This window comes from Andrographis paniculata, unplaced genomic scaffold (genome assembly GCF_009805555.1).
Source record: "Andrographis paniculata isolate CXL003 unplaced genomic scaffold, ASM980555v1 Contig74END, whole genome shotgun sequence".
NCBI lineage: Eukaryota > Viridiplantae > Streptophyta > Magnoliopsida > Lamiales > Acanthaceae > Andrographis > Andrographis paniculata.
Genome location: NW_026137611.1, coordinates 1,727,092 through 1,751,796, shown reverse-complemented (window position 1 = coordinate 1,751,796; position 24,705 = coordinate 1,727,092). Strand labels below are relative to the sequence as shown.

Sequence of the window (24,705 nt, the reverse complement as noted above, 5' to 3'; positions counted from 1 at the left end):
AATGATTAAGAAGAATTTAAAATATATTAATATTATATCTCAACAAAATATATATATAATATGTGTATTATTTTGTATAAAGTAAAATTTTATATAATACAAATAAATAAAAATATATTTATTTATTTATTATTACTATAAATTAGTTTTATAAAAAAATAAAAATTTTAAAGCTAAATAAAAAATATTTATTAATTAAAGAGGGGATATAAATAAAAAAAATTGAGTGACCAATATTAAAAATTTAATTAAATTGATTTATAATTTGTAAGTGTATTTAAAATTGATAATAGTGGACCATTTTATAAAATAAAAAAAAAATTCCAAGTGTCGTTGACGTACCATCTACGTGGCGATGACATGTTAATGTGACGAATCCGGCACCAAATGACCATTTTAGCAAAAAAAAATTTAGTTACGATACTATTTTAAAAAATGATCCATTTAGAATTCTAAAACAGACACCCGCTAAAAAAAACAATTTATATATAGAGTCAATGTATGGATATGGATACAAATAAATATAAATATAAAAGTATTTAAAATATACGGTAAGGCCATACATATTAAAAATAAAAAATAAATAGTTTGTAATTACTAAAACTAATAAAAATATATCCTAATAAATTGTACGGTCTGACTTATACTTGATGTATTGTGAATATATATATATATAAATTTCTAGCAATCATTTAACAAAACTCTAGTTAACTAACTCATCGTCAATGTTTACACAATAACAAATGTTTTTCACTTCCTAAAGATCAGATCAGATGAGATCATCATCACTTCAAACAGCTAATCGATCAGATCAGATCAATTCCAACAAATATTTCAAGAATCAAATTCAATATATGCTAATGAGACAAGCAATTTCAGATCACAAATTATTGCATTCCATAAATCATAAATCATAAATCATAAATCATAAGAACCACAGCCAAAACTTAAAAGATCAGATCAGCATGTTGAGATACCTTATGCAGCAGCAGCAGTTTTCCGGCTGTTGGGCTCGAAGACGTACTTGATCAGCGACTCCTTGATCGATAGCAACTCCGGGAACTCTTTCTTCAGCTTCGACGCGTCCATTTCGTTGTTGCTTCGGGGCGCAACGATGACCTTCGCCTGCTCTTCCAGTGTGAAGTTGGCCCATTTGAATTCCGGGTCAATGTAATCCTTGTACATCTCCAAGATCTCATTGTGGCTGACGACTCCCGGGTTCGTGAAGTTCCATATCCCCCTCAGGTTGCGCTTCGCCATCTCAATCGAAATGGGGAGCAGCTCGTCCAAAATGGTCATGCTGTTGGGGATGTTCACGACCTTGTTGTAACGGGAGATCTTCGTGATGAAGTTGCGCGGGTTGTTGAGGTCCGACGAGATTGGCATCCGGACACGGAGCGTGCACACGTTGTCAAATTCTTTCAGAAGCTCCTCAACCTGAGAGAAAAAAAATCAACCATCCATCAGTTTCTTGATCCTTGAAATTGAGCTTACGAGATTTCGAGATTTTACCATAGCTTTGGTCTTCGAGTAGAATGAACCGATGAAATTCGGCGTGTCTTCCTCCTTGAACCCGATTCCAGAACCTTCCGGGTGCGTCGCGTTGTATTCAAATATACACCCGGTGGCGTAGTTGATCATCAGAAGACCGTGCTCTCGGCACACGTCTGCCAGGGTCAATGTGCCGGCAACGTTGGTGCGAATCGTCTCGGTCTTGTGAGATTCACACCAGTCGACATTGGGTCTGCCTGTTACACCGGCAGCGTTGAAAACGTGCGTCGGCTTAACAGCGAGGATATCATCCACCAATGATGATCGGTTCTCGAGCCGACCCTTTCCATATTCGTACGGAATCCCCTGTTTCTCGCACAATTTCCCCAGTAAACCGCCGATCCACCCTGATCTCCCGTAGATCAAGAACTTGAAGGGTGACGATGATTTCTGAGACGAAGGGCTGTTTCTGGTAGCAGGAACCAACATTTTCGGCGGATTAGAATTCCCAACGGACCCTTCGGTGGCAGACTTTTCAGCTCCATCCGAATGCCTCTCGATTCCTCCGGGCATCATCAACATTCTAGGATGAGGAATAAGAGCGCCCGACACATCGCCCCACCAATCCGGATTGCTCGTGTACCACTCCATCGTCTTCTTCAATCCCTCCTCCCACGTGGTCCTTTCGAACCAACCCAAATTTTTCAGCTTCTGATCATCGAGAAAGTATCTCTGATCATTGAAGGGCCGGTTCTCAACGAACTGGATGCACTTGTCGGAATCCATGTTGAAAAGCTTGCAAATGTCCTTGGCAACATCAATGACCCTTCGCTCCTTCTTCGTCCCAATGTTGTACACGTGACCGACTTCTCCCTTGTGAAGAATCACTTCAAATGCTTCGGCAACATCCTCGCAGTAAAGGTAACTCCGCACGTTAGAACCATCGCCATGAATTGGAAGAGTTTTTCCTCTCATCGCCAAAAGGATGAACTTGGGGATCAACTTCTCGGGGAACTGATTAGGACCGTAAACGTTGTTTCCTCTCGTAGTGATCACCGGCAATCCGTAAGATCTCCCATACGCCATAACAAGCATTTCAGCCCCTGCCTTTGTAGCTGAGTAGGGGTTAGTCGGAAGGAGCTGCGAAGCTTCGTGGTTTCCCACAACAGCATCCTCGTCGGTCTCCCCGTAGACTTCATCTGTGCTGACATGAATGAACCTTCTGATCTGGCCGGTAACTTTGCAAGCCTCCAGAAGGACATGAGTGCCGTAAATATTGTTCTTGGTGAACTCGAAACTGTTGCCAAAAGAATTGTCGACATGAGTTTGGGCTGCAAAGTGCATGATCGTATCGATGTTCTCAGTAATGAGAAGGTAGTTCACAAGATCGGCGCTGGCAATGTCGCCCTTGACAAACTTGAAGTTGGCTGAAGAGTCCGAGGGAAGAAGATTTTTGAGATTTGAACAGTAATCAAGCTTGTCGAGCACAACAATCTTGTAGTCAGGGTAGTTTCGAACAAGCCGATTAGCAACATGAGAAGCAATGAATCCAGCTGCCCCGGTAATGAGGATATTTTTCGGTGTAAACAGCGCCATTTTTGTTTGATCTCTGCAATAGAACACACAGTCAAGTTTAACAACATTACCATTGACTCAAGTCATGTTAGATCCCAGGAATGTTCAAAGCACTAAGATCAGCAACAACAATCAGCCATCGACTAAAACCCTAAGCAATCAACTGATTTTGAAGAACAAAAGCAAATTCACATCCATATCCGTGGTATTGGATAATAATTTCAAATTAACTAATAGTTACATCGAAGATATGAAATCCGTTTAAAACTCTGTTCAGATCTTCCAAGTATTTTATAGTCAAGTAGAAAGTGATTGCAACACGAAATCAGTTCAAATCACTGTACAAATTCCACATTTAAACAAATAACCGTCGAAATGGCAAATTTGCATCAGCGAAGTAACTAGAAGATGACGATACTCAAACCACCAAGAGATCAACTAAATTGCCTAACGATTCAATTACGTGTGCAAAAGAATTAAGCTTTTCCGTTACTGATCAACAAATCTTCAACTTCAACTACAAACACGAAGTTCGCCGCCGCGCACACCAAGGCGATGGCAAACTCACACAACCTTACACAAACGAACAGATCTGAAAAAACCGCATCAACGACATCAATTTTACACCAAATTAGCATACAGATCTACCACATTCGCGCACAACTCAGATCGCACCGAAACGAAACTCCTGCAGAAAAATCAATCATGGGCAAACGAATCAGGATCTCTAGAAAACTCACATTTTTTCGCCGCGAAGTCAGATCAGGATCACCCGAGCAGCAATTCAGCGCGCAAGGATTCCAATTACTTACTCCAGCAAAACTGAGGAATCCAAATTGAAATCCGAAGAAGGACGCGGAAATAAATTAGACCGACAAGCGCAGTAATGCAGTATGAAGCAACGTCTCCGCCATCTATATATATACCCGACCCTCCCTCTTCCCCCCCCCCCCCCCCCCCCCCCCTTCCCCACCTCCCGGCACCCCCCACCCCACTCTCCTCATGGAATTTTCACTTTCCGCGTTTTCTCGTTAATTTTGGCAAAGAGTATGGAAATGGCCGCGGAATTATGAAATGACAAAAATACCCTTTGACGGGAAGATGTTCCAAGAGTTGTTTGGGCGAAATTAGTTTGGTGAGCTGAGGTAACTGAAGGGTAGGTGAGGACTTTTTATGCATCGAAAATAATCTAATTGACAATTATTTAAATTTAGTTTCACTTAATTGTTGCGACAGATTTGGGTAATTTATTTGTGCATTTAGCCTGTTTCTTTATTGGTTTGTATGTCATAAGTTTTTAGGTATTATCTAGGTACTAAGAAATATATTATTAAAAATAATTATAAATTAAGATGATTAAATAATTTAATTAAAATTAAAAAAATATATATAAATTATAAATTTTAAAATGTGATTAAAGTGTATAATTATATTTAAAATAAATAAATTATATGGGATAAACAAAAATATAAAGATAGGACAAATTAAGTGGAACGAAAAAAATATTTATAATAAATAGTGTATATTCAGGTTAATATCATAATTTTTTAAAAATATACATTTGTTTTGGTAAATTGATTTCTCTTAGATATAAAATTTTTAAGTTTTGAACTTTTTCTTAATAAAGATTGAGACCAGTAAATCTTTAATTTGATATTTTGTAAAAAAATATAATCCATCTGTCCCGTTGAAAGGGTGACATTTGCTTTTTGCACGTAGATTTTTTAATATTAGTATTATATTGGATTCTAGTAAAAAAACACAAAAATACCCCTATTAGTATGGTATAATATAAAAGTAATGATATTTTGTGTAATATATTGTAAGTTGAAAGAGTATTTATTATGTTAAGTAGGTAGTACATTTACTGAATTAGGAAATTGTAACCTTATTTTAGGAGGGACGAAAATAAAAAATAGTAACATTTCAATGGGACGAAAGGGAGTATATGTATTTGATGCGGTAAATTTTATTTTATTTTTTAAAAAAAATATTATTAATGAAAAATGATAAAAATTTCAAAAGTATTGATTTCGAATCAATAATATAAAAGAATTGCACTGAAATTTGTCTAATTAGTTGAGAATAAAATTTATAAAAGTAAAAAACAAATTTCAGTGTATAACTGATATAATGAACTTAGAAAACTTAAAATCTTCATAAAACTTATACTGAATATACATTATCCTAAAACGGTAACTTTTGTTTAAATTCTAAATATAGTTAATAATCTTTGATTGAGTTTGTTTGATTTGTGTGAATTTTAATTTCTTATTTTTTAATAAATAATATTGAGACAGTATAATATTTTATAAAATAATACTCCTATCCTATAACAAAATATCCATTTTTTCATTTTAGTTCGTGTTATAATAAAGTATCTATTTTTTTTAGTAATTGTACTATCTACTTAACGTTACAAATACCCTTACAACTTTCAATATATTACAAAAATATCATTACTTTTATATCACACGTACTAATAAGGTTATTTTAATTATTTTTACTTTATTCCTACTATATCTAAATATAATATTAATATTTCTAAAACCACGTGCAAAAAGCAAATTGATATTTAGTTATGAGACGGAAGGAGTATAATATTTCTTTGTTTGAGTCATATATGACTATTTTGTTATTTTTATATGCCTAACTCAAATATATCTATTTTGAATTTTAGTAAAAGTATTTTTAATTTAATAAAATATATTTCAATTACTTTTTATTTTAATAAATTTTTTTTTAACATTTTAAACAATATTACAAATAATACAATAATAATAATAATAATAAGGTTCAATTTGAATTAGTTTTAAAAAATAAGTAAAAGTAAAAATTAAAAGTAGAAACGATTTAATAAATATATAAAAATATTTTTTTAAAAAAAAATATATTTAAATATAATAAAATTAAAAATACTTTGAACTTTAAAATTACTCAAAAGAATATCGCATTAATATAATTGTATTTTTTATAAAAAAATTCTTTATAATTTATTTTGAATTGTATTAATTATATATAAAAAGTTTTTATACTAGTATAAAAAATAATTTTTAATTTTGGTAACTTATAGTATTTTAAGATTTTCATTTAAAGAAATATGTAAATTAAAAATATAATTATAATTCAATATTGATTAATTTATTTTTATAACTTATTATATTTTATAAATTATAGTATTTAATCATTTTTAGTTTTTAGTATAATTAAGAATTTACATTTTTAAATTTGGTATTTAAACTATAATTTTAAATTTTATTTTCAGTATAATATATAAAATTAAAATCAAAATAGAATTAAATTTTGGAATTTTAATTAAAATATAAAGTTATTACTTTTTATAAAAATAAAATAATAATTTTAACTAAAAATTGTTTATGTTTATTTTAGAGTTTGAGCTTCAAAAGCTGATTATGTTTTCGGACCGAAGTCAATATGTACTCCTTCTTTCTCCTAAAAATGTGCCCAATTTTATTATTCTTTGTCTCTTAAACATGTTCTCCTTCCTTATTTAATAAAATATTATACCATTTGTAATATTTATTTTACTATAAAAGACAAAAAAATTCTGAGTACAATTTTATGAGACGGATAGAGTATAAATATATTTTTTTTTAAGTAGAAACCAAAAGCCCCGACAAAAGTCAATACAAATGAGGTTTTATAAGGGCAAGATTATTTTTTGTCTTTCTATTGTAATATTAAATATTAAATACTAATATACTTAAATTTACATGTAAAAATCAAATGAATACATATGACTCGGACAGGAGTATATTTTAATTGAAAATTGTGTATATATTTGTTTGTTATGTGAAAACAAACCTAACACATTTTTTTTTCAAAAAAAAACTACACACACTTATTATTTTTCTATTATCTATATAATTTCTTATATTTCATATAAATAAATATATATATATATATATCCCTTAAAACTATTTATAAAACAAATAGTTTGGAGTACAACCAAATTATTTGGTTGTGGTTGAGGATTTTGATCCAAATACTCATAAAAAATTTTTAGCAAAAAGCATAAAATCAAATATTTATTTATTAATTTTATATTATATTAATTTTATTTATATCATATTAAAAAAAATCAATTCACAATTTAAAATTCAATTCTCAAGCCTATAAACAATAACATTTTTTTTTTTGTTCCGAGATGATCTGGTGGTGTAACAGTCGTTATTCAGACCCCTGATGTCTCCCGATTTTGCCAGTAAAACATCATATTAAAATACTATCAAAAATTCAAATTAACAATCTATTATAAATTATTTTAGATTACAACCAAATAATATTCATAGATATTGTTTTAAAATATTAATATGCTATCAGACCTAACTTTTCTTGAATTTTGTATTAAGATCAAAATACTCTAAAATAAATTCTAACACTAAAAATAGAAAACACTATTCAATGACATAAGTCTCAATAAAAATATGTTATTTTTTATTTATAAAATAATATATTAAAAATATTATTTAAATCATAATTATAAATTAAAAAATCCCCTCGAATTCAAACCAATAAAAACTCAATATACTACTTATAAGATTGTATATAAAATAGTTTAGAGAAAAATGTTGTCAACTACTTTCAAAAGTTACTAAAAATTATTTTGACGATAAAAGCAGAAGTGTGGAAACAATGAAAATTTATTTTAAAAAAAAAAAAAAAAGAAAAGAAAATATAGAGTATTATTAAATCAAAAAATAATTAAAAAAATATTCAAGTTAAATATATATATATATGATTCAATATATATATTTGCAAGTTTTATCACTAATTATCAATAATAGTTTTTTACAAAATAATTAAATTAAATGATTAATACTCCCTCCGTCCGTCACTAAGATCACATTTACGTTTTGTATACTTAATATTAAAACTATTCATATATTTATATAATTTTTTATACAAATGTCATTCTATTGGTATTATAAGACACCAATGAAAGTATTTTTATAATTTTTTCTTAATTTGTACTACGTTTTGATATAATAATTAATATTTAAATATCAACATGCAAAAAATAAATGAGACACTTAGAGCCGGACAGATGTATTATTTTATTATTTCAATTTTTTTTCAAAACTTAAAAAAAAAAATGTATCCAAACAAAGTGTGTATATTTGAGCTGTGTGTTGGGTGGGTTGGTAAGTGGTAATTAGGTGATATGATTTTAATTACATACTCACATGTTGTTCCCTTTTTGCATTTTAGTGACAAGTTTGGTAGCACTTAAAATATAGGTAAAGAGTCAACCTTTGACTTTTGTTTTAGTCAAATAAGTTGTGCCTTAAGTTTGATTTTCTTATCCATTAGATAGCATAACATATTAAATTTGTAAATGCTACAAATTCAGCATTGATGAATCCAATCACATCTATTAATTTAGCTTTTATGTAATTTAACTAAAATTATTAAATTTAATTATTTTGTTTTAATGACGTAGGAAACCACAGTCAGTACGCAATGAGTAAACTCTCGACGGAAAAATCACATTAGGCGAACCATACGTGACAGGTGACCTAAGACGTCGGTGGTTTGACCCTATGACCTCACGGTCACAAGTCCAAACTCTACACCACTAGGTGATCCTTTACGGACCATAGTCACTCTCTTTTCCTTATTTGTGGATGTGTTATTTAAAAAAAAAAAAAAAAAGAAGAAGAAGAAGAAGAAGACGACGACGACGACGACTAACCAAACAGGGTGGGTGTGTTCTCGTCATATTTGGGATGTGATTATAGAGTACTTTTTTTTATCTTCATTTTTTATATTTATAAAATATATATATATTTTTTCAAAACTATAAAATTAAAAAATTATTTTTTTATTTGTCATATTATATTAAAATTAAATTTACATTCAATATATCACACAAATACCTAATTATATCATATTAAATAAATATTTAAATTCAAATGTAAACTCTTAGACAAATATATTTTTCAATTTTTATTAAAACATTATTTTGATTTGATATTTTATTAAAAATAATAATAATATATTTTTATTGAAGTTTATACTTAATAAAACTAAACATAAGAATAATTAAAGAGAATACATCATACTATTATTTTAAATATATTCATAATATTATATTTTTTTATAAAATTATTTTATTATACTACCTCTGTCCAAAATAATACGAGCGTATGACTATAAATACGTGAATTTAAGTAAAATATAATTACTAAAAATTATTATATATTAAAAATAAATATATATTAAGATTAAGATAACAATAGTTTAATTAAAATTAAAAAAAATATAAATTTTAAATTTTAAAATATGATTAAAAATATATAATCAATTTTCTAAAAAATAAAAGAACAAATTATTATGTAGGACAGATAAAAATAAAAAATAAGAATAAATTATACGGAATATTTAAAATATTTTAATAAATATATTTAATATAAATATAGGTGGCATGTGTAACGGTCGTTGAATTAATAATGTGAGCTAGGCTTCATGCCAAATGTTACAATTTGGTCATGCTACTTTTATGAATTAGTTGCACAATATTTACTTTTGGCCCCCCAGAAAATAACTTTTTACATCTTAATTATCATCAACATCCACATGGTTTTGCACTCTCATTTCTCGAATCAGGCGTTTTTGTGCTTTCGACTTTTGCACACAATCAAGGTAAAAGCGTGAGGATTCGTTTCCTTTAAATAATAACTAGCGGAAAATCTGTGCGGTGCACGGCATTTTTTATATTTTATTTTTTTGTACATCAAATATTTTTATATATATTTTTTTGTCTCTGTTAAATTTTTATTAAAAGAACATATCCATTATTTTTTTAAAAAAATTAAAAATTAAAATTGATGTAATCAGTAGTTATGTAATTAATATATATATGTGTGTGTATAATAGCAAATTTATTTTTAAAATTCAAAATTATTATTTAATTTTAAATTGAATAGATAAGTATGCTGTTCTATATATACGTCATAGTATCATATTTTTAATAATTTTATCAACTTTTAAATATTTATTTATTGTGTTAATTATAGTTTGTTAAATAGGTTAGTTATGGTATATTAATTATGGATATTTAATATAATTTTATTATAATTTTATTATCTTTAAAAATGTATTTATTATAAATTTATTAATTATGATATACTTAATAGCATTTAATACATATTTATTTTATTAAAAAATCAAAAATTTGACAAAAAAATTTTGGTGAAATGGACTCCACATTGATCTCTTTTATATATATATATATAGATAATAATAATTTTTTTGAAGTTATTAAATAATTTTAATATTATTATTTCCACTACTCTTCGAGTAGATGCTGTATAATCTCAACTATAAAAAAATATCGATGAAGTTTGAACTCATATCGATATTTATGTACTATATCAACTTGACCACCACATGCTAGATGTAATGGTTTGTATATAAAATAAACCTTTTATGTGAAATTTTTAAGACAAAATTATTTACAATTCATTTGTGATTTAAAAAGTTTGTACGATTTTTTTTTCATGATTTAAAAATTGTGAAACTTTTTGTATTTTTATGAAAATATTGTATAGAATCTTCTTTTTAAAAGATTATATAAAATATTTTTAAAAAATGTGAGAGAATTTTTGTGTAATATGAAAACACGATGGAGTCTTATAAATCTTTTATATCACGATGATAATGGTAAAGTTGGTAAAAATAGGTGCTGGAAATTCAATCCAAACTCATTACAAAAAAATTGTATTTGGGCCTAAAAAAGTAGGTCAAAAAATTTTCGAATCATGCCTAGTCCGGAACAGCAATTAACCGGGCCATGTCCGGACTCATCAAATTGAAAAATAAATCTCTGTATAATTGATTTAGTTAACTGATTATAATGAACTTGATATTTTACTTGAAATTTTCATAAGATTTTTATCACATGAGGTGCTGAGTGTACATTGATAATTTAATTATAATAATTTAATTTATTAATAATATAATTAATATAACTACATATATTAATTTCAGCACCTGATCTGATTTGAAATTTCTACTGAAACATGCATTATCCTAAAATGGTAACTTTTGTTTAAATCCTATATATAATGAATAATGAAATAAAGACGAAAATCAAGACATATCTTGATTAAATATGTAGTTGATTAGTGGTTCAATTTTTGATTCTATCAAATGATAACTTTTTTTATATAATTATTTAATTTAAAATTTAAAAAAAAGAAAAAAATAATTTTTTTAAAAAAACGTGTCAACGTCCAATTTTAAAATAGATTGTGATCGAGCTTAATTTTACAGACTCGATTTGGAATCAAAATGTGCTCAGCCCAATATGATTAGGCTGGGTCGGCCTGAATCACCATTCTTAGATAATGGTGCAAAATTTTTAAATCACCACCGGTGAATTATAAATAATTTTGGCAATTTTTAAAAATAAATTGAGATATGAAATAAATATATAATAATAATAAATAACAAGTGCATTTGTTTTTGTTCGGATTTTTCTTTAATTAAGTAGTTGGTATATAAAATATTTTGTATAAAAATAAGAGTAAGGATTTATTTTGAAAATAATAAAATATCAATTATTTGATGTAATATTTTGTGAGATTCAATAAATATTTGATGATATAAGAGTATATTTTAAATAATACTCCCCCGTCCTGGGTAAGATGATCTATTTATAATGATCACGAGAATTTGTATAGTGTATATTTGTAAGTTATTAATAATAAATTATGATACTTCCTCCGTCCTAATACAATAGTCATGTTTACCATTTTTCTCCATCTCAAAACAATAGTCTCATTTCTATAAATAATCATATCATTATAAAATTACCTTTACTTTTTATTATTACACAATTACCACTATTTTTTACACTAATACACTCACAAGGAAAAAAAAAAAATTTTATCCGTACTTTTTACTCACTATCAATATAATATCAATATTTCTTAAATCACGTGACAAACTCAACCCAAACTATAGTTTTGGGACGGGAGGAAGTATTATTTTTTAGAAATAGTGTTGTTATATTTAAAAAAATATAAATTAACTTGGCATTATTTAACAGATTTCATGTGTGTGGGTCAATTAATTTTTATATTGTCCAATAAATACTTCTAAAATTAATGGTATACTACCTCTTCAGAATTACTCCATTCGTCCCACATAATTTGTCTCTATTTTTTGTTTTCGTTCATCCCACATAATTTGTTCTTTCCTTTTTTTCAAAAAATTAATTATACACTTTAATCATATTTTAAAATTTAAAATTTAATTTTTTTTAATCTTAATTAAACTATTTAGTTATCTTAATCTTAATCTATAATTATTTTTACTAATATATTTATTGATTGCTTACTAATTATACTTTACCTAAATTTTAAATTCTCTTGTCTACAATAATAAACCCATATTACATGGGATGGAGGGAGTAGATTTTAAAATAATAAAATTAGTTATTAATGGCTATGATGTTATTTTCATCACTATAGAAGTTTAAATCATGTGTTATTTGGGTAGGTTTTTTTTTTTTTTTTTTTTCTATAAAAATAAATTATTTTTTTAACCAATGTCATATTTAAATTATATTTAAACAAAATAAAACTCTAAAAAAATGTACTTCTTAGTTCCCTATTGAATTATAAAAATGAATTAATTAACAATTTAGATTAAACGATCATGGACATCATAATATTATGACAAAAAAACAATGTGATTTAGTCCATGTCTCAATTCAACCAAGTGTATTATTTTGGCCTTTCAATTTATTTTTGAATTTGAATAATCCTTTGAATGTAATATTTTATAAGATAAAAAAATATATTTTTATTAAAAATTGTGATGGTTACATAAAAAGAAATTAAAATTAAATTACAAAATAATACTCTATTAAATTACAAAATAATACTTTTTCCATTCAATAATAAAAAATTTTATGTTATCACTTTAGTATATCTAAATCAAAATTTTACATTTTATTTTTAGAAAAAGAAACTCTCGTTTAAATATCAAAATTTTTTATTTTTTTACATTATTTTTACTTTAAATATCAAATTTTTTTATTTTTTTATTTTTTTACATTATTTTTACTTTATTGTCAATAATAAAATGAACATTTACTTATTACATTATATATCTATAAAATATTAATGGATGATCATAGCAAGAGGTCCTTGAGTGTAGTTTTCCCTATTGGAGGTGACGATGGCTCCTGCATTATATATACGATACAATATCATCCAAATTAAACATCGAGTTTGAATAATAATAAAGAACTTAATATTATTGTGTTTTAGTAAAAATATATAAGTACATATTTTATTTATTATGTGAAATTTTTTTGTATTAAATCAAAGTATGTACAAAATACTATTTTCATTCAAAACTAATATTTGTAAACACGCACATAATTATGCAAACCTTTTACAAATAAAATAGATCAAATATCTTAAATAGTTTTATTTAAATAATAAATGATTGATCAATCTTTAATTTTATGGTTTTTTTTTTTTGTAAAAATTATATGACAGTTTTTCTCGAAAAATTATTAAATGAGTGTTTGATAAACTATATATTTATTTTATTAAAAAACACTAATCAAAATATTTTACTTTTTTATTTATATAAAACAGGTATAATAGGTGTGAGCGCCTACAATTAATTATTAATTTTGAACGAATAATCTTTTTGCGCATATTTTAATTTAATTATTTATATACAAAAAAAGTAGTAATTTTTTATAAAAATATATAAAGGGTAAATATTCCCTCCATCCCGACACCGATACGAAATTTTTTCTTTGGGCACGAGAAATTAAACTAATTATTCATATAATGGAGATTAGTTATTTAATGATCAAAAGAAATTTAAAATATGTGTATATATTTTTAATATTATATTTTAATAAAAATATATATAATTTGTTAAGTAAAGAGAGATAAAAACAAAGAGATTTTGAGTGGATCTAATTTAATTCAATTGATTTATATTTATTAAGTGCGTTTAAAATTGATAAATTTACTAAACATAAAAAGTGATTATCTTTTATCGAGCGGATGAAAAAAAAATAAAAATTCATATATAATGAGACGAATGAAGTAGTAAAAAAACTAAAATTAAATTAACAAAATGAAACCTAATAATCACGGGTAATAGATACCTGAGCATCGCAATGCAGTTCATCTAGGATGGGCGATCCCGTGGGATCGTATAAAATGAGGCCACTAAACCTCGGCAACTCGCACTTCTCGCCCATAAGTATCGGCCGTTGCCACACGGCCGAGCTCGAGCTATGGCTCCTTCCTTGGCTGCCGCCGCCATCATTCTCCTCCAACAACAAAGCGTCATGGCCGTCCCACTTATTAGCTCCGCTCCACCGCCCCGTTGCCGCCAGCCTCGACGGCGGCGGAGGCGTAGGCGGCGCCTGATGAACACTGCACCCTCTACTTTGACCTCTTCTTCTCAACAGGCAGGCGGCAATGCAGAGGACGCAGGCGGCGGATATTAGCAGCGCCGCCGCGGCCTCGCCTGTGGAGAGGTTCAGGCGGTCTTCGAAACTCCACAGAGCTTCTTCCATGGAACAATGATTGGATTTGGATTTGGATTTGGATTGGGTAGGGGTAACCTAATTGGGAAATTAAAAGAATTCGAGGTTGTTGTGTAAGAATGGAAAAGTGAGATCACCGATGAGATTGGAGTGGTGTTTGATAAAATTAATGAAAGAATGGATGAATTAATTAATTAGCCGTTGGAGGAATTGGAATTTAATGAGGTGCCGTTAGTTTATTAATATGTCATTTTGAGGGGTCACGGGAACAATGGATGGAATTACCTGCACGGAATTCTACCATTTACTCATGCCCACTCTATTTATTAACAGTTATCTCATCTACCCTGTGTATACTGTGGTTTTTCTCCGTTCTATATTTCTGTGTTATTATTTTTTTTTCAAAAATAATTATATATTAATTTTATTTTAAATTTTTTAATTTATAATTTTTAAAAATTTTAATTAAACTAATTATATATTTTTATCTCAATCTATAATTATTTATAATACTCTATCCGTTGGTCTCTGAGATTACATTTTATCTACAATTTTTTTTTTTTCATTAGTATTACAAGATACTAATGAAAATATTTTTATAATTCTTTCTTAATTTGTCATAAGTTTTAATATAATAATTAATATTCAAATATCAACACAAAAAGTAAATAAGACCTTGAAGTCAGACAAAAGTAGTATATAATAATTATTTTTATTAATATATTTTTTTATTTACTAATTATCTTTATCATATTCTCTTGTCTACGGTAACATAGGGAGTATTAATTATGTTTCTTATAATAAAATTATTATTCCCTCCTCCAATCCCACCCCAAATCCTCCCTCAATTTTGTAGTCATCCACTGTTACTTCTAAGTGTAGCTTTACTCCATTTTTGGAGTGAAGTTTTTGTGATGTTTTGTACTCTCTTCCTACCATATAATTTGTCCATATTTTCTATTTTCGTCCGTCCCACATAATTTATTCTTTCTTTTTTTTGGAAAATTAATTATACACTTTAATCATATTTTAAAATTTAAAATTTAATTTTTTTTTAATCTTAATTAAACTATTTAGTTATGTTAAAATTATATCACATTTGTCTTGATAGCATTTAAGTATTTATTTAAAATTATTTTATTTGTAATAATTATTAATTATAAATGTTAATTTTCATATATATAATTTTTAGATAAAATATAAATTATATATGTTGGAGTGATAAATATAAAAATAAATTAAAGTTGAAGTGTAATTAATAAATATAAAAAATTATATAAAATAATATAAAGGAATAATATATAGAAAATATACTTTTTAGAGTGAGATAAATTCAAATTTATGGTTAGAAGATAACTGCATTTTTATTATAACTAAAATCAGGTAATGATCTAGAGAACTTTAATTGAAGCTCATAGCCATTTTGTAAGAAATAATTCTTAAATCACATTAGGGAAGCGAATATAATAATTAACAAACATCCGCCAATTGCTCAAATTTAAATCTGTCATTGAAATCTACTTGTTCAAGTAATTAGTAGTTGGAATCCTGGGAGGATGTTGTCAAGCCTTGGAACCCTAGGAAGATGTTGCGAAACCTTTGCTTCCAAATAGCGATAGTGTATTCTAAATTTCTGATAGTAGATTTAGTAACCCGTACGTGAGAGTATTTATAATTAAAAAGAAAAATCGTCATGGATGATTTTTCTGTCACTTCTCACGTATACTTTAGGGTTAGTCTAATGATATAAGATAATCCAAAAAAATGATCAAAATTTAAATATAATTAATTAATTAATTAATTAAACTAACACATTTCTCTTACTCTTGTTTCTTGCATGTTCTTATAGTACTATATTTTGATTTCTCATCTTTAAACGTCGTATTACTGTGTTGAATCTTGGCTAACCTATTCTAACTTTTCGACTGATTTTCTTACATCTTATTGCATTGATGCGTCGGGCATCTAGTTTAAATATGAATCGATCTTTGTTTAGTACATGGTAATAGAAATACTTGCCGGTGGCAGTTGTGCCTTGGTCGAATGGCGATTAGAAACTAGAAGAACACATTGTCGAGATATTTTTTATATTTAGCTTTAGATTTGTTAGATTTAGATTTGGTCATATCCATTAGATTACGTTACTTATATTTGAGTCTATCGAGTCTGTTTTAGGTTGCCTATATATATTTTAACACACATGAGGTCTTATCATCTTCCCGTTTCATAGACCTTTTTATTTAGTTATATAGGCAAGAAAGTCGGGGTTTCAATTGCATGTCGATTTATATCACTTGTACAAATAACTACTGAGTTGTTGCCAGGAGTAATTAGATCACCTTATTTTTTACAAATCTAATTCTTACATGTAGTCAATCAACAAAGACTTGCCATGTAATGTATCTATGGTATCTGTTTTAGATCCGAGCCCGTGCCAAGTATTTTGGCGTGTCACTGAACAAAAAATATGGCCCTAACAGCGTTAACAATTCACTTCGAAAAACAAAATCGAATAATAAAAAAAAAAAACTCAACACAAACTCGTTGTTTGCTGAATGATCAGACTGTGAATACACGTGATGGTGACTACAAGAACATAAAATATAAAACAATTGTTAACCCAATTCGATCATTTAAAGCATACGTCTGGAGTACCAACATAGGAAGGTTAATACTAAAAAATGAATGGATCAAGCTTACAAAATTATTGTGTGAATCATGGCCCTCGGAAAATCTCGCTCTATTGCTAACACATAATTTTTTAGCACAACCATTTGTACCGAAAACCTCTACCCATTCAAGTTCTTGTTCCCTCTCGCTATTAACTCATCCTTTTACACCCCTGTTCTCTTTTCCCTATGCGCTATGATTACTATTCTAACTTCAACATTCTCAACATGGTAAAATTGTTAAATAAAAAAAAAAATCATTCTCAATAAATCCTTAGTTTGACTTCCATATTTTATCTCAAGTAAATCTCCTAAAATTTGTCTATCCATTATAACATATATTTTAGAATCGATGTTCATTTTGGAGATGCGTCGGTCTGACCGATTTGAACCGCAACTGAATGAATCACTTGCTCCATGTTGAATGGGCCGCAACTTTTTACCGGAATTCATATATTGATCGGACCATCTGCGAACATCAACCAAAACAGCAATAGCGAAACCCACTAAACAGAGCCATGATGATTATGACAATATGAATTGAAGCTTGAAAAGTTTTGTAAATAGAACATCTTAAAATCATTTAAGCTTGAATTCAATCAAACTCCAAATGGGATTATTGTATGTTTTGTCGATGAATCGCATTAATTAATAAAGAAGAGTTGGGGATGTTGACAAGAACATTCAGATAACAATACTGGTGTGATTATCGCGATTATCGCCCTTGCATATAGAGTGTCCCATCCAACCTCTTTAATCTCTCTAATCCATTGTTGATAAAAAAAAATTTAATCTGTTGTCTGTATTTGCAAGTCCTGTTGTTTTTCATCTCCGGTCTCATTACATGTCTTAGTTCATCTGTAATAAACACTATTTCAAGCTAATATAAGGTACAAGAAACGATACATACATAAGTACAGGGCCGTTTCAAATATTTTTAAGGCCCTGAACAAAAAATAAATAATAGATCTTATAAACAAATAATTTATTTTTTTTATCGTCGGTGTGGAGTTGATTGTCAGGCCTAGTTTGGGATACAATATCTTGACTATTAAAATCAATAACTCAATAATAATAACTACAAATTCTACAAGCAAAGAACATATGATTAATTTTTTTAAAAAATCTAGTTAGAATTTATTATAATTATAATGGATTTGAGATTAATTTTAAAAAAATTCTAATTAGAATTTATTAGAATTAGAATTAGATTGGATAATTGTAGAGAAAAATATGAGATAAAATTTAAATTTAAATTTAATATATCTAATAATAATTAAGGGCTTTAAAAATATTTACCAATTCTAAAGGTAAAAAATATATATATAATTAATTTTAGATATTTTTTTATTATAATTTAATTTTAGAATGAAAATTAGATTGTGTAATGGTCGAAAAAAATCTAAATTAAATTATACTATATTTAATAATAGTGAGATAAAATTAAAAAATATAGACCATTTGGAAACAGATGCCCTGAGCAATTGCTCAAGTTGCTTCTGGTAAGAGCCGGCTCTGCATATGTAACAAGCTCTATCCGGTGTGTTTTGGATTTGTTATATTTTTAACTTATGAAAAAAATTTGAACATTTTTTGCAACCTTCAAAACATGAACACTTTGGACCTCATGGTCTTTACAACTCTAACCCATACACCACTAGGCCATCCCTTACCGAACGTGTTCTATAGTTGACTTCGTACGTGTAAATGTTGCTCTAGTATAAATTTATTATTATCTTTTGCTGCTAGTTGACTTTGGCATACATATCTTTAGTTATGATAGATACTTAGCTTAGTGATCACCTACTAATTAATTAATACTTCATACCTCCCAATGCAACAGTTTTATTTACCATTTTTGTTCGTCTCAAAATAATAGTCTCATTTTTATAAATAACCATATCACCATAAAACTATATCTACTTTTTTATTATTATTACATAATTGACACTACTTTTTACATTAATATACGCACAATGACAAAAAAAAGTCATTTATGACTATACTTTTGGGATGGGAGAAGTACTATCAAAAATTAAATATTTTTATAGTGAAAAAAAATTGATACTGATTATTGTTATTAATTGTTTATTTTAATTAAATTGATGACAGAAGAAAACATAATAATTTTTTCTTTTATTATAAAAGAATGATAATAAATTTAATAATATATATCTATATATATCTTTTTGTTGATATGTACTATAAATTGAGCTTTTTTTTTAAAGAGATACAGTGTGTTTGGATGATAATGTATATGTATTAATTTGTTAAGAAAATGATAATTAATGATTAAATTTAAATTATATTAATTGATAAATAATCAAAATTATGATTTAAAATTTAAAAAGAATAAAATTGAAAAAATTAATAAAATGAATTAAAGTAATCATTGTAAAATAATACATAAACAAAATTGTATTTTATTCGAAATTTTACATTAAGTTTCTCAGCTAATTCTTTTACTGGGTAAAAAAATTAGTTCTCATTACATTTTTTTTTCTTCTCCAATTTTATTTGTTATTACTATTTTGTAATTTTTATTATTTTATTATTATTCTTCAATTTTTGTATATGTTTATTTTGTATTTCAAATAAAAATTTCATGATTAAATACTTCATATATTAGCCAACAGAAATATATTATTTTTTAAATAAAATATCATAAAAATATTATTTAAATTACTTTCAAATCACAATAAAATAAAACTTGTTTAGGCCAAGGCACGATAAAAAGACCACCGATAAAAATTTAGCTAACGACAGAATTGGAACCGTAAAAAAATTATTTCAAATCGAAATCGCCAACCGTTAAAAGTATTATTTCAACGGTTAGGATTCAAGCTCAATTCTATATAAATAAGTCGACACGTGCTTTCCAGCGAAGAAGAGAACTCATTTGGCTGCTGATCTCCGACCGCCGCCGCTTGCCGCCGTCCTACCAAAGCTAACCGCGTTCTTCACTATATCCCGGAAAATGCAAGCTTGCATTACAAAGCCGAGTCATCTCCCTGCACCATGCGGAGCTCCGATTTCAATGGCGTCCCCACAGCTCCAGCCCCGGAGACCACGCCAATCCCAAATCGCATTTCCAAGGCTGAAATTTACGAATTTCCAAGTTCAATCGCACCTGGCGAAGCCAATTGCAACGATTTTACCCGCGATTTTTCCGGCTCCGAACTGCAGGTTGAAGCCTCTCCGCTGCGGAAATTCGTCGAACGCCTTGACTGCAGAAAAGAAGAGCTGGATCGAAACTGTTGGAGAAGCTATTTCCACTGCTTTCCCTGTGTGGGTGGCGCTAGGATGCTTGCTTGGCCTCGTGAAGCCGAGCTCGTACGATTGGGTCCAGCCGAAGTGGACTGTTTTGGGCATCACTCTCACGATGCTCGGAATGGGCATGACGTTGACGTTCGATGATCTTCGCGGCGCCTTCGCCATGCCCAAGGAGTTGTTCAGCGGTTTCGTTCTGCAGTATTCGGTACTTTTGATTTTAATTCTCTCAATACATCTTTTATACAGATTTCTTCATGTGTTTAATTAGTTCCTATTTGGCGTTTATTTTATCTTTGTTAATGTCTGTAATTGTCTGTTCCTTGGTTTTCCTGGAGTTGTTCTTCTTTTTCTTCTGCCAAATTCACAGTATACTTACTGAATATGTTGGAAGAGTCCTAAGTTCTTAATTGAAACTCAAATGATTACAAAATGTTTGCTGTGTTGTCAATATTGGGGTAACCTAATATTTCCATTGTTTTCATGTGTTCCACTCCTGCAAAAAAAGGTAATCAAATTGAACTAGAAACTTGATTCAGTGCAATTATTCAAATCTTTAGATGTTTACATGGATGTGAATCTCTTTTCTTTATTATACACGCTTAGTGGTGTGTTTTTTTTTGTTCTTTTGAGGGTTGTAGGTGATGCCATTGTCTGGATATTTTGTGAGCAGGCTCTTGAATTTGCCGTCCCACTATGCAGCCGGCTTGATCTTGGTGGGATGCTGCCCCGGAGGTGTGTTCTGTCGTAGGGAATTTACTTCACCCTTGTCATGATGATATATCATTTTACCTTATTGTTTTTTTGTGTTTGCTTTTCTCGTGTTTGTTTCAGGGACGGCCAGTAACATCGTGACATACATTGCACGGTATGTCTCCTTCTTGTCGTAAATCCATTGAATGAGTTAATGAGAAGTCGTAATGAATTTTGTGCTGCAGTGGAAATGTGGCTCTTTCAGTGTTGATGACTGCTGCAAGTACCATCGCTGCTGTGGTTAGTATCTCGTGTTTTCTTAGCAATATTGCGGAGGAGTATGTGTTTTATGTCATGAATTCGTGATGTGGTGAAATTTGATATTAGTCCTACAATATGAAATTTATGACAATCATAAGCTATATTTTGGTCATTTTAGGACAGTAATTCTTTGGCTGGTAGGATTGATATGAAAATCATGTATGGGATGAATCCTTTTGATGGCATTGTATATTTTCAATAGTTCTTTAAATTATATATATGGTCTTATTATTGCAATTGTTATATTATGAAAGTAAGGTAAAAATGACTCTGTAACTGTGCGACTAAACATATGTCTGACTCTTCCCCGACTTTTCCAAGCCCATGCTTGAGCTACTTTTACATAATTCATGAATCGATTAAATTATCAGACTGCCCTTTCTGTTAACATTGGTGTTGTTTCCGCATGCAGTTTATGACCCCTTTTCTCACAGCAAAGCTTGCTGGGCAATTCGTTGCGGTTGATGCAATCGGCCTCTTCATGTCAACTTTACAGGTTCATTTTTTTGCCAGTTCCATTTAACAGCTAGCAACTGATTTCCGTATATTGCACTCGCTGTTTATCCTCCATATTTCAGGTTGTGCTTCTTCCTGTTTTAGCCGGTGCATTTTTGAACCAGTACTTCCAAGGTCTTGTCAAAATTGTCGCGCCAATAATGCCACCTACTGCGGTGGCAATCGTTGCAGTTCTTTGTGGAAATGCAATTGCTCAGAGCTCCTCTTCGATCCTCATGTCCGGTCATCAGGTGGTTCTTGCAGTTGCTCTTCTTCACGCATCTGGTTTCTTCTTCGGCTATGTACTTGCAAGAATGCTCGGGATTGATGTGTCCTCTTCCAGAACAATATCTATTGAAGTTGGTATGCAGGTACGCCTGACTCTCCCCTGTGAAAAACCATTGAAACTCTAATACGACTCGTTTCATTGCATGCGTTTTGATTTTATAGTTTTGCGCTCGAATAATACATTGTGCTATAAATGCTAAATGATTAGGTGTGTATACACGCAAACACATTTGATTATACAATTGCACATACTAATCGGATGACAAAATGAAGGAGCCATATATTTGTATGCAAGTTATATATGTGTTTATTGGAATTAATTTGTAAAAAATGATGATGATCGAATAATTGTTGAAACTTAAATCGTGCGCATGTCCGGTATTCTATGTGCTTTTGTTGATATGGTTACTATACTGACGGGGGCATATCAGTAATAGATATAAAACTCGTAGCACATGCTTTTATTCAGTATTTATTTGTAGGTGTGCTGTATGAATATATTTGATGTGCTGCGATCAATGATGGCATGTGATATATGGGATTATATCATTAGTCGTGCATAAAACTATGTGCTGTGCTATATTTGAGATTCGAAGCTTTGGTTGTTTATCGGTTTTGTGTTTCGTTTCAGAACTCGGTGCTTGGTGTTGTCCTGGCGACACAGCACTTTGGGAATCCATTGACGGCAGTGCCGTGTGCGGTTTCGAGTGTATGCCACTCGATCTTTGGGAGCACCTTGGCCGGATTCTGGAGGCGGAGCATCATCCCTGGCGAAACCACCGGAAATATATCGCCGGAGCATAAGGAAGACTGACCAGCAACAGCAATCCCCTGCCTAAAAGTGTCTCGGTGGTAACTTGGTTTCTCCCCTTCTTGTGTGTTGTTTTTTGTCTAAAGATTTTTTTACATCATTGTAGTGTGTGTGTTGCCTGAAAATTTTAATTTTCTGGAAGAATCAAATTAGATGGTTGGGTTTACAATTAGGTTACAAATAAACACGGCCGTGTTCAATTACAAATAAATATGGCGTGTGCTTAGAACACTGGTAAGGTGTGCTTGGCCACGTCAACAATTATCCAACATGAGAATGGTAATTGTGCACCTTGGCTCACAATAGATATTCAAAAATACTATTAAAATTATTTTATATATTTTTATTGACTAATAAAATATAATTATTTTTTAATTTATTAAAAAAAATAAATGAAAGTAATAAATAACAATGTTTAATATTCTTTTTTGAAAAAATTTGGGTTTGAGTTTGATTTAAATTTGAACTTTGATGTTTTTATTTTTTGTGTTTAAGTTTGGTTAAAATTTAAAAAGTTTTGATACGATTGATTTAGTAAATAATAAATATAATAATATAAATATATATAATAAGGGTAATAATAAATATAATAATATAAATATATATAATAAGGGTAAGATTTGATTATGAATTTATATCATATTTATATATATTTTTTTAAATTTTTTATTTATATATTGTATATATTTTATTAAATTATAATTATTATAAATATTAAATTATATTTTATTTTTTTTTAAAAAAAAAAAAGAAATACTGCAACTGCAGTGTTTGTTCGCTCGGAATGGGACAATCCCAATTTGGCAAACAGTGATTGCATAGTAAAATTTTCCAAAGTAAAAATTTTCAAAGGATGAAGAAACACACCTTTAGTCTTTAAATAATTTCATCAAATTAGTCAAATTTAAAGTAATGATTGATGAATAATAAAATAAATTAAAATTTTAGAATTTGTTTGTCCAATTTTTTTTATTTAAAATATTATTTATATAATCGATGCAATTCTTTATATTTCATGTATATATAATAAATTTAAATCAAAATACTAAATAAACATACTTTTAATTACATTTAATTATAATATTAATGCTTCTACCCTGTTTTTATTTTTATTTTTCAAAAAAACAATTCTAATTTTGTGTCTTATTCTCTTCATTCATTCATTCAGTCGGCTTTCCTCGAATCATTTACATTTCTCTTATTTATTTTTACCCATCATCGAATCCCGTCATCTTCGTCTTCCTCAAACCAGAACCACTCACCCAATATATTTTAGCAACCACTACAATCAATTTAATCTTCCTCGTCTTCTTCATCTCCGTCAACCTCTTTCAATTTAAGAATCGATTACATCATTTCATTTTTTTACTTTTTGTGCTAAATTAAATATTTTGGTGAATGATCCTTAGATTAGTCTTCCATTTGTAGCCCATATTTTCAAGAAAGAAATCAACTTCTATATCAGGTCTTAGCAACTGTATTTATCTTATGGGACCCAAAGCAGCTTAACTTGTTACGACATAATTCAATCCAAAATT

The 24,705-nt window shown here is 28.8% G+C and overlaps 3 protein-coding genes across 3 annotated transcripts; 1 reads left to right on the top strand and 2 right to left on the bottom strand.

Moving 5' to 3' along the window:
* Nucleotides 1–691: 691 nt before the first annotated feature.
* Nucleotides 692–3,976, bottom strand: LOC127265964 (trifunctional UDP-glucose 4,6-dehydratase/UDP-4-keto-6-deoxy-D-glucose 3,5-epimerase/UDP-4-keto-L-rhamnose-reductase RHM1). The gene is made up of 3 exons (XM_051296014.1): nucleotides 3,807–3,976; nucleotides 1,513–3,100; nucleotides 692–1,437 (listed from the first exon to the last, which is right to left on the bottom strand). The coding sequence occupies exons 2-3, from the start codon at nucleotides 3,085–3,087 to the stop codon at nucleotides 979–981; spliced, it is 2,034 nt and encodes a 677-aa protein (XP_051151971.1). The 5' UTR covers nucleotides 3,088–3,100; nucleotides 3,807–3,976; the 3' UTR covers nucleotides 692–978.
* Nucleotides 3,977–13,225: 9,249 nt separating this feature from the next.
* LOC127266122 (uncharacterized) lies at nucleotides 13,226–14,730 on the bottom strand. Its single transcript, XM_051296257.1, has 2 exons — nucleotides 14,234–14,730; nucleotides 13,226–13,285 (listed from the first exon to the last, which is right to left on the bottom strand). Exons 1-2 carry the CDS (start codon nucleotides 14,648–14,650, stop codon nucleotides 13,232–13,234), a joined length of 471 nt encoding a protein of 156 aa, XP_051152214.1. The 5' UTR covers nucleotides 14,651–14,730; the 3' UTR covers nucleotides 13,226–13,231.
* A 5,434-nt stretch (nucleotides 14,731–20,164) lies between these two features.
* Nucleotides 20,165–23,438, top strand: LOC127265851 (probable sodium/metabolite cotransporter BASS1, chloroplastic). The gene is made up of 7 exons (XM_051295868.1): nucleotides 20,165–20,767; nucleotides 21,201–21,294; nucleotides 21,394–21,427; nucleotides 21,498–21,552; nucleotides 21,986–22,069; nucleotides 22,152–22,439; nucleotides 22,988–23,438. Exons 1-7 carry the CDS (start codon nucleotides 20,267–20,269, stop codon nucleotides 23,168–23,170), a joined length of 1,239 nt encoding a protein of 412 aa, XP_051151825.1. The 5' UTR covers nucleotides 20,165–20,266; the 3' UTR covers nucleotides 23,171–23,438.
* The last annotated feature ends 1,267 nt before the right edge of the window (nucleotides 23,439–24,705 follow it).

Bases quoted from the DNA above. Each gene is read 5' to 3' on its own strand.
- LOC127265964 (XM_051296014.1), bottom strand. From the start codon at position 3,087: ATGGCGCTGTTTACACCGAAAAATATCCTCATTACCGGGGCAGCTGGA. The intron at 1,438-1,512 runs GTAAAATCTCGA...TTTTTCTCTCAG, and splicing joins ACTCGAAGACCAAAGCTATG to GTTGAGGAGCTTCTGAAAGA.
- LOC127266122 (XM_051296257.1), bottom strand. From the start codon at position 14,650: ATGGAAGAAGCTCTGTGGAGTTTCGAAGACCGCCTGAACCTCTCCACA. The intron at 13,286-14,233 runs GTATCTATTACC...TATATAATGCAG, and splicing joins AACTGCATTGCGATGCTCAG to GAGCCATCGTCACCTCCAAT.
- LOC127265851 (XM_051295868.1), top strand. From the start codon at position 20,267: ATGCAAGCTTGCATTACAAAGCCGAGTCATCTCCCTGCACCATGCGGA. The intron at 20,768-21,200 runs GTACTTTTGATT...TGAGGGTTGTAG, and splicing joins GTTTCGTTCTGCAGTATTCG to GTGATGCCATTGTCTGGATA. The intron at 21,428-21,497 runs GTATGTCTCCTT...TTTGTGCTGCAG, and splicing joins ATCGTGACATACATTGCACG to TGGAAATGTGGCTCTTTCAG.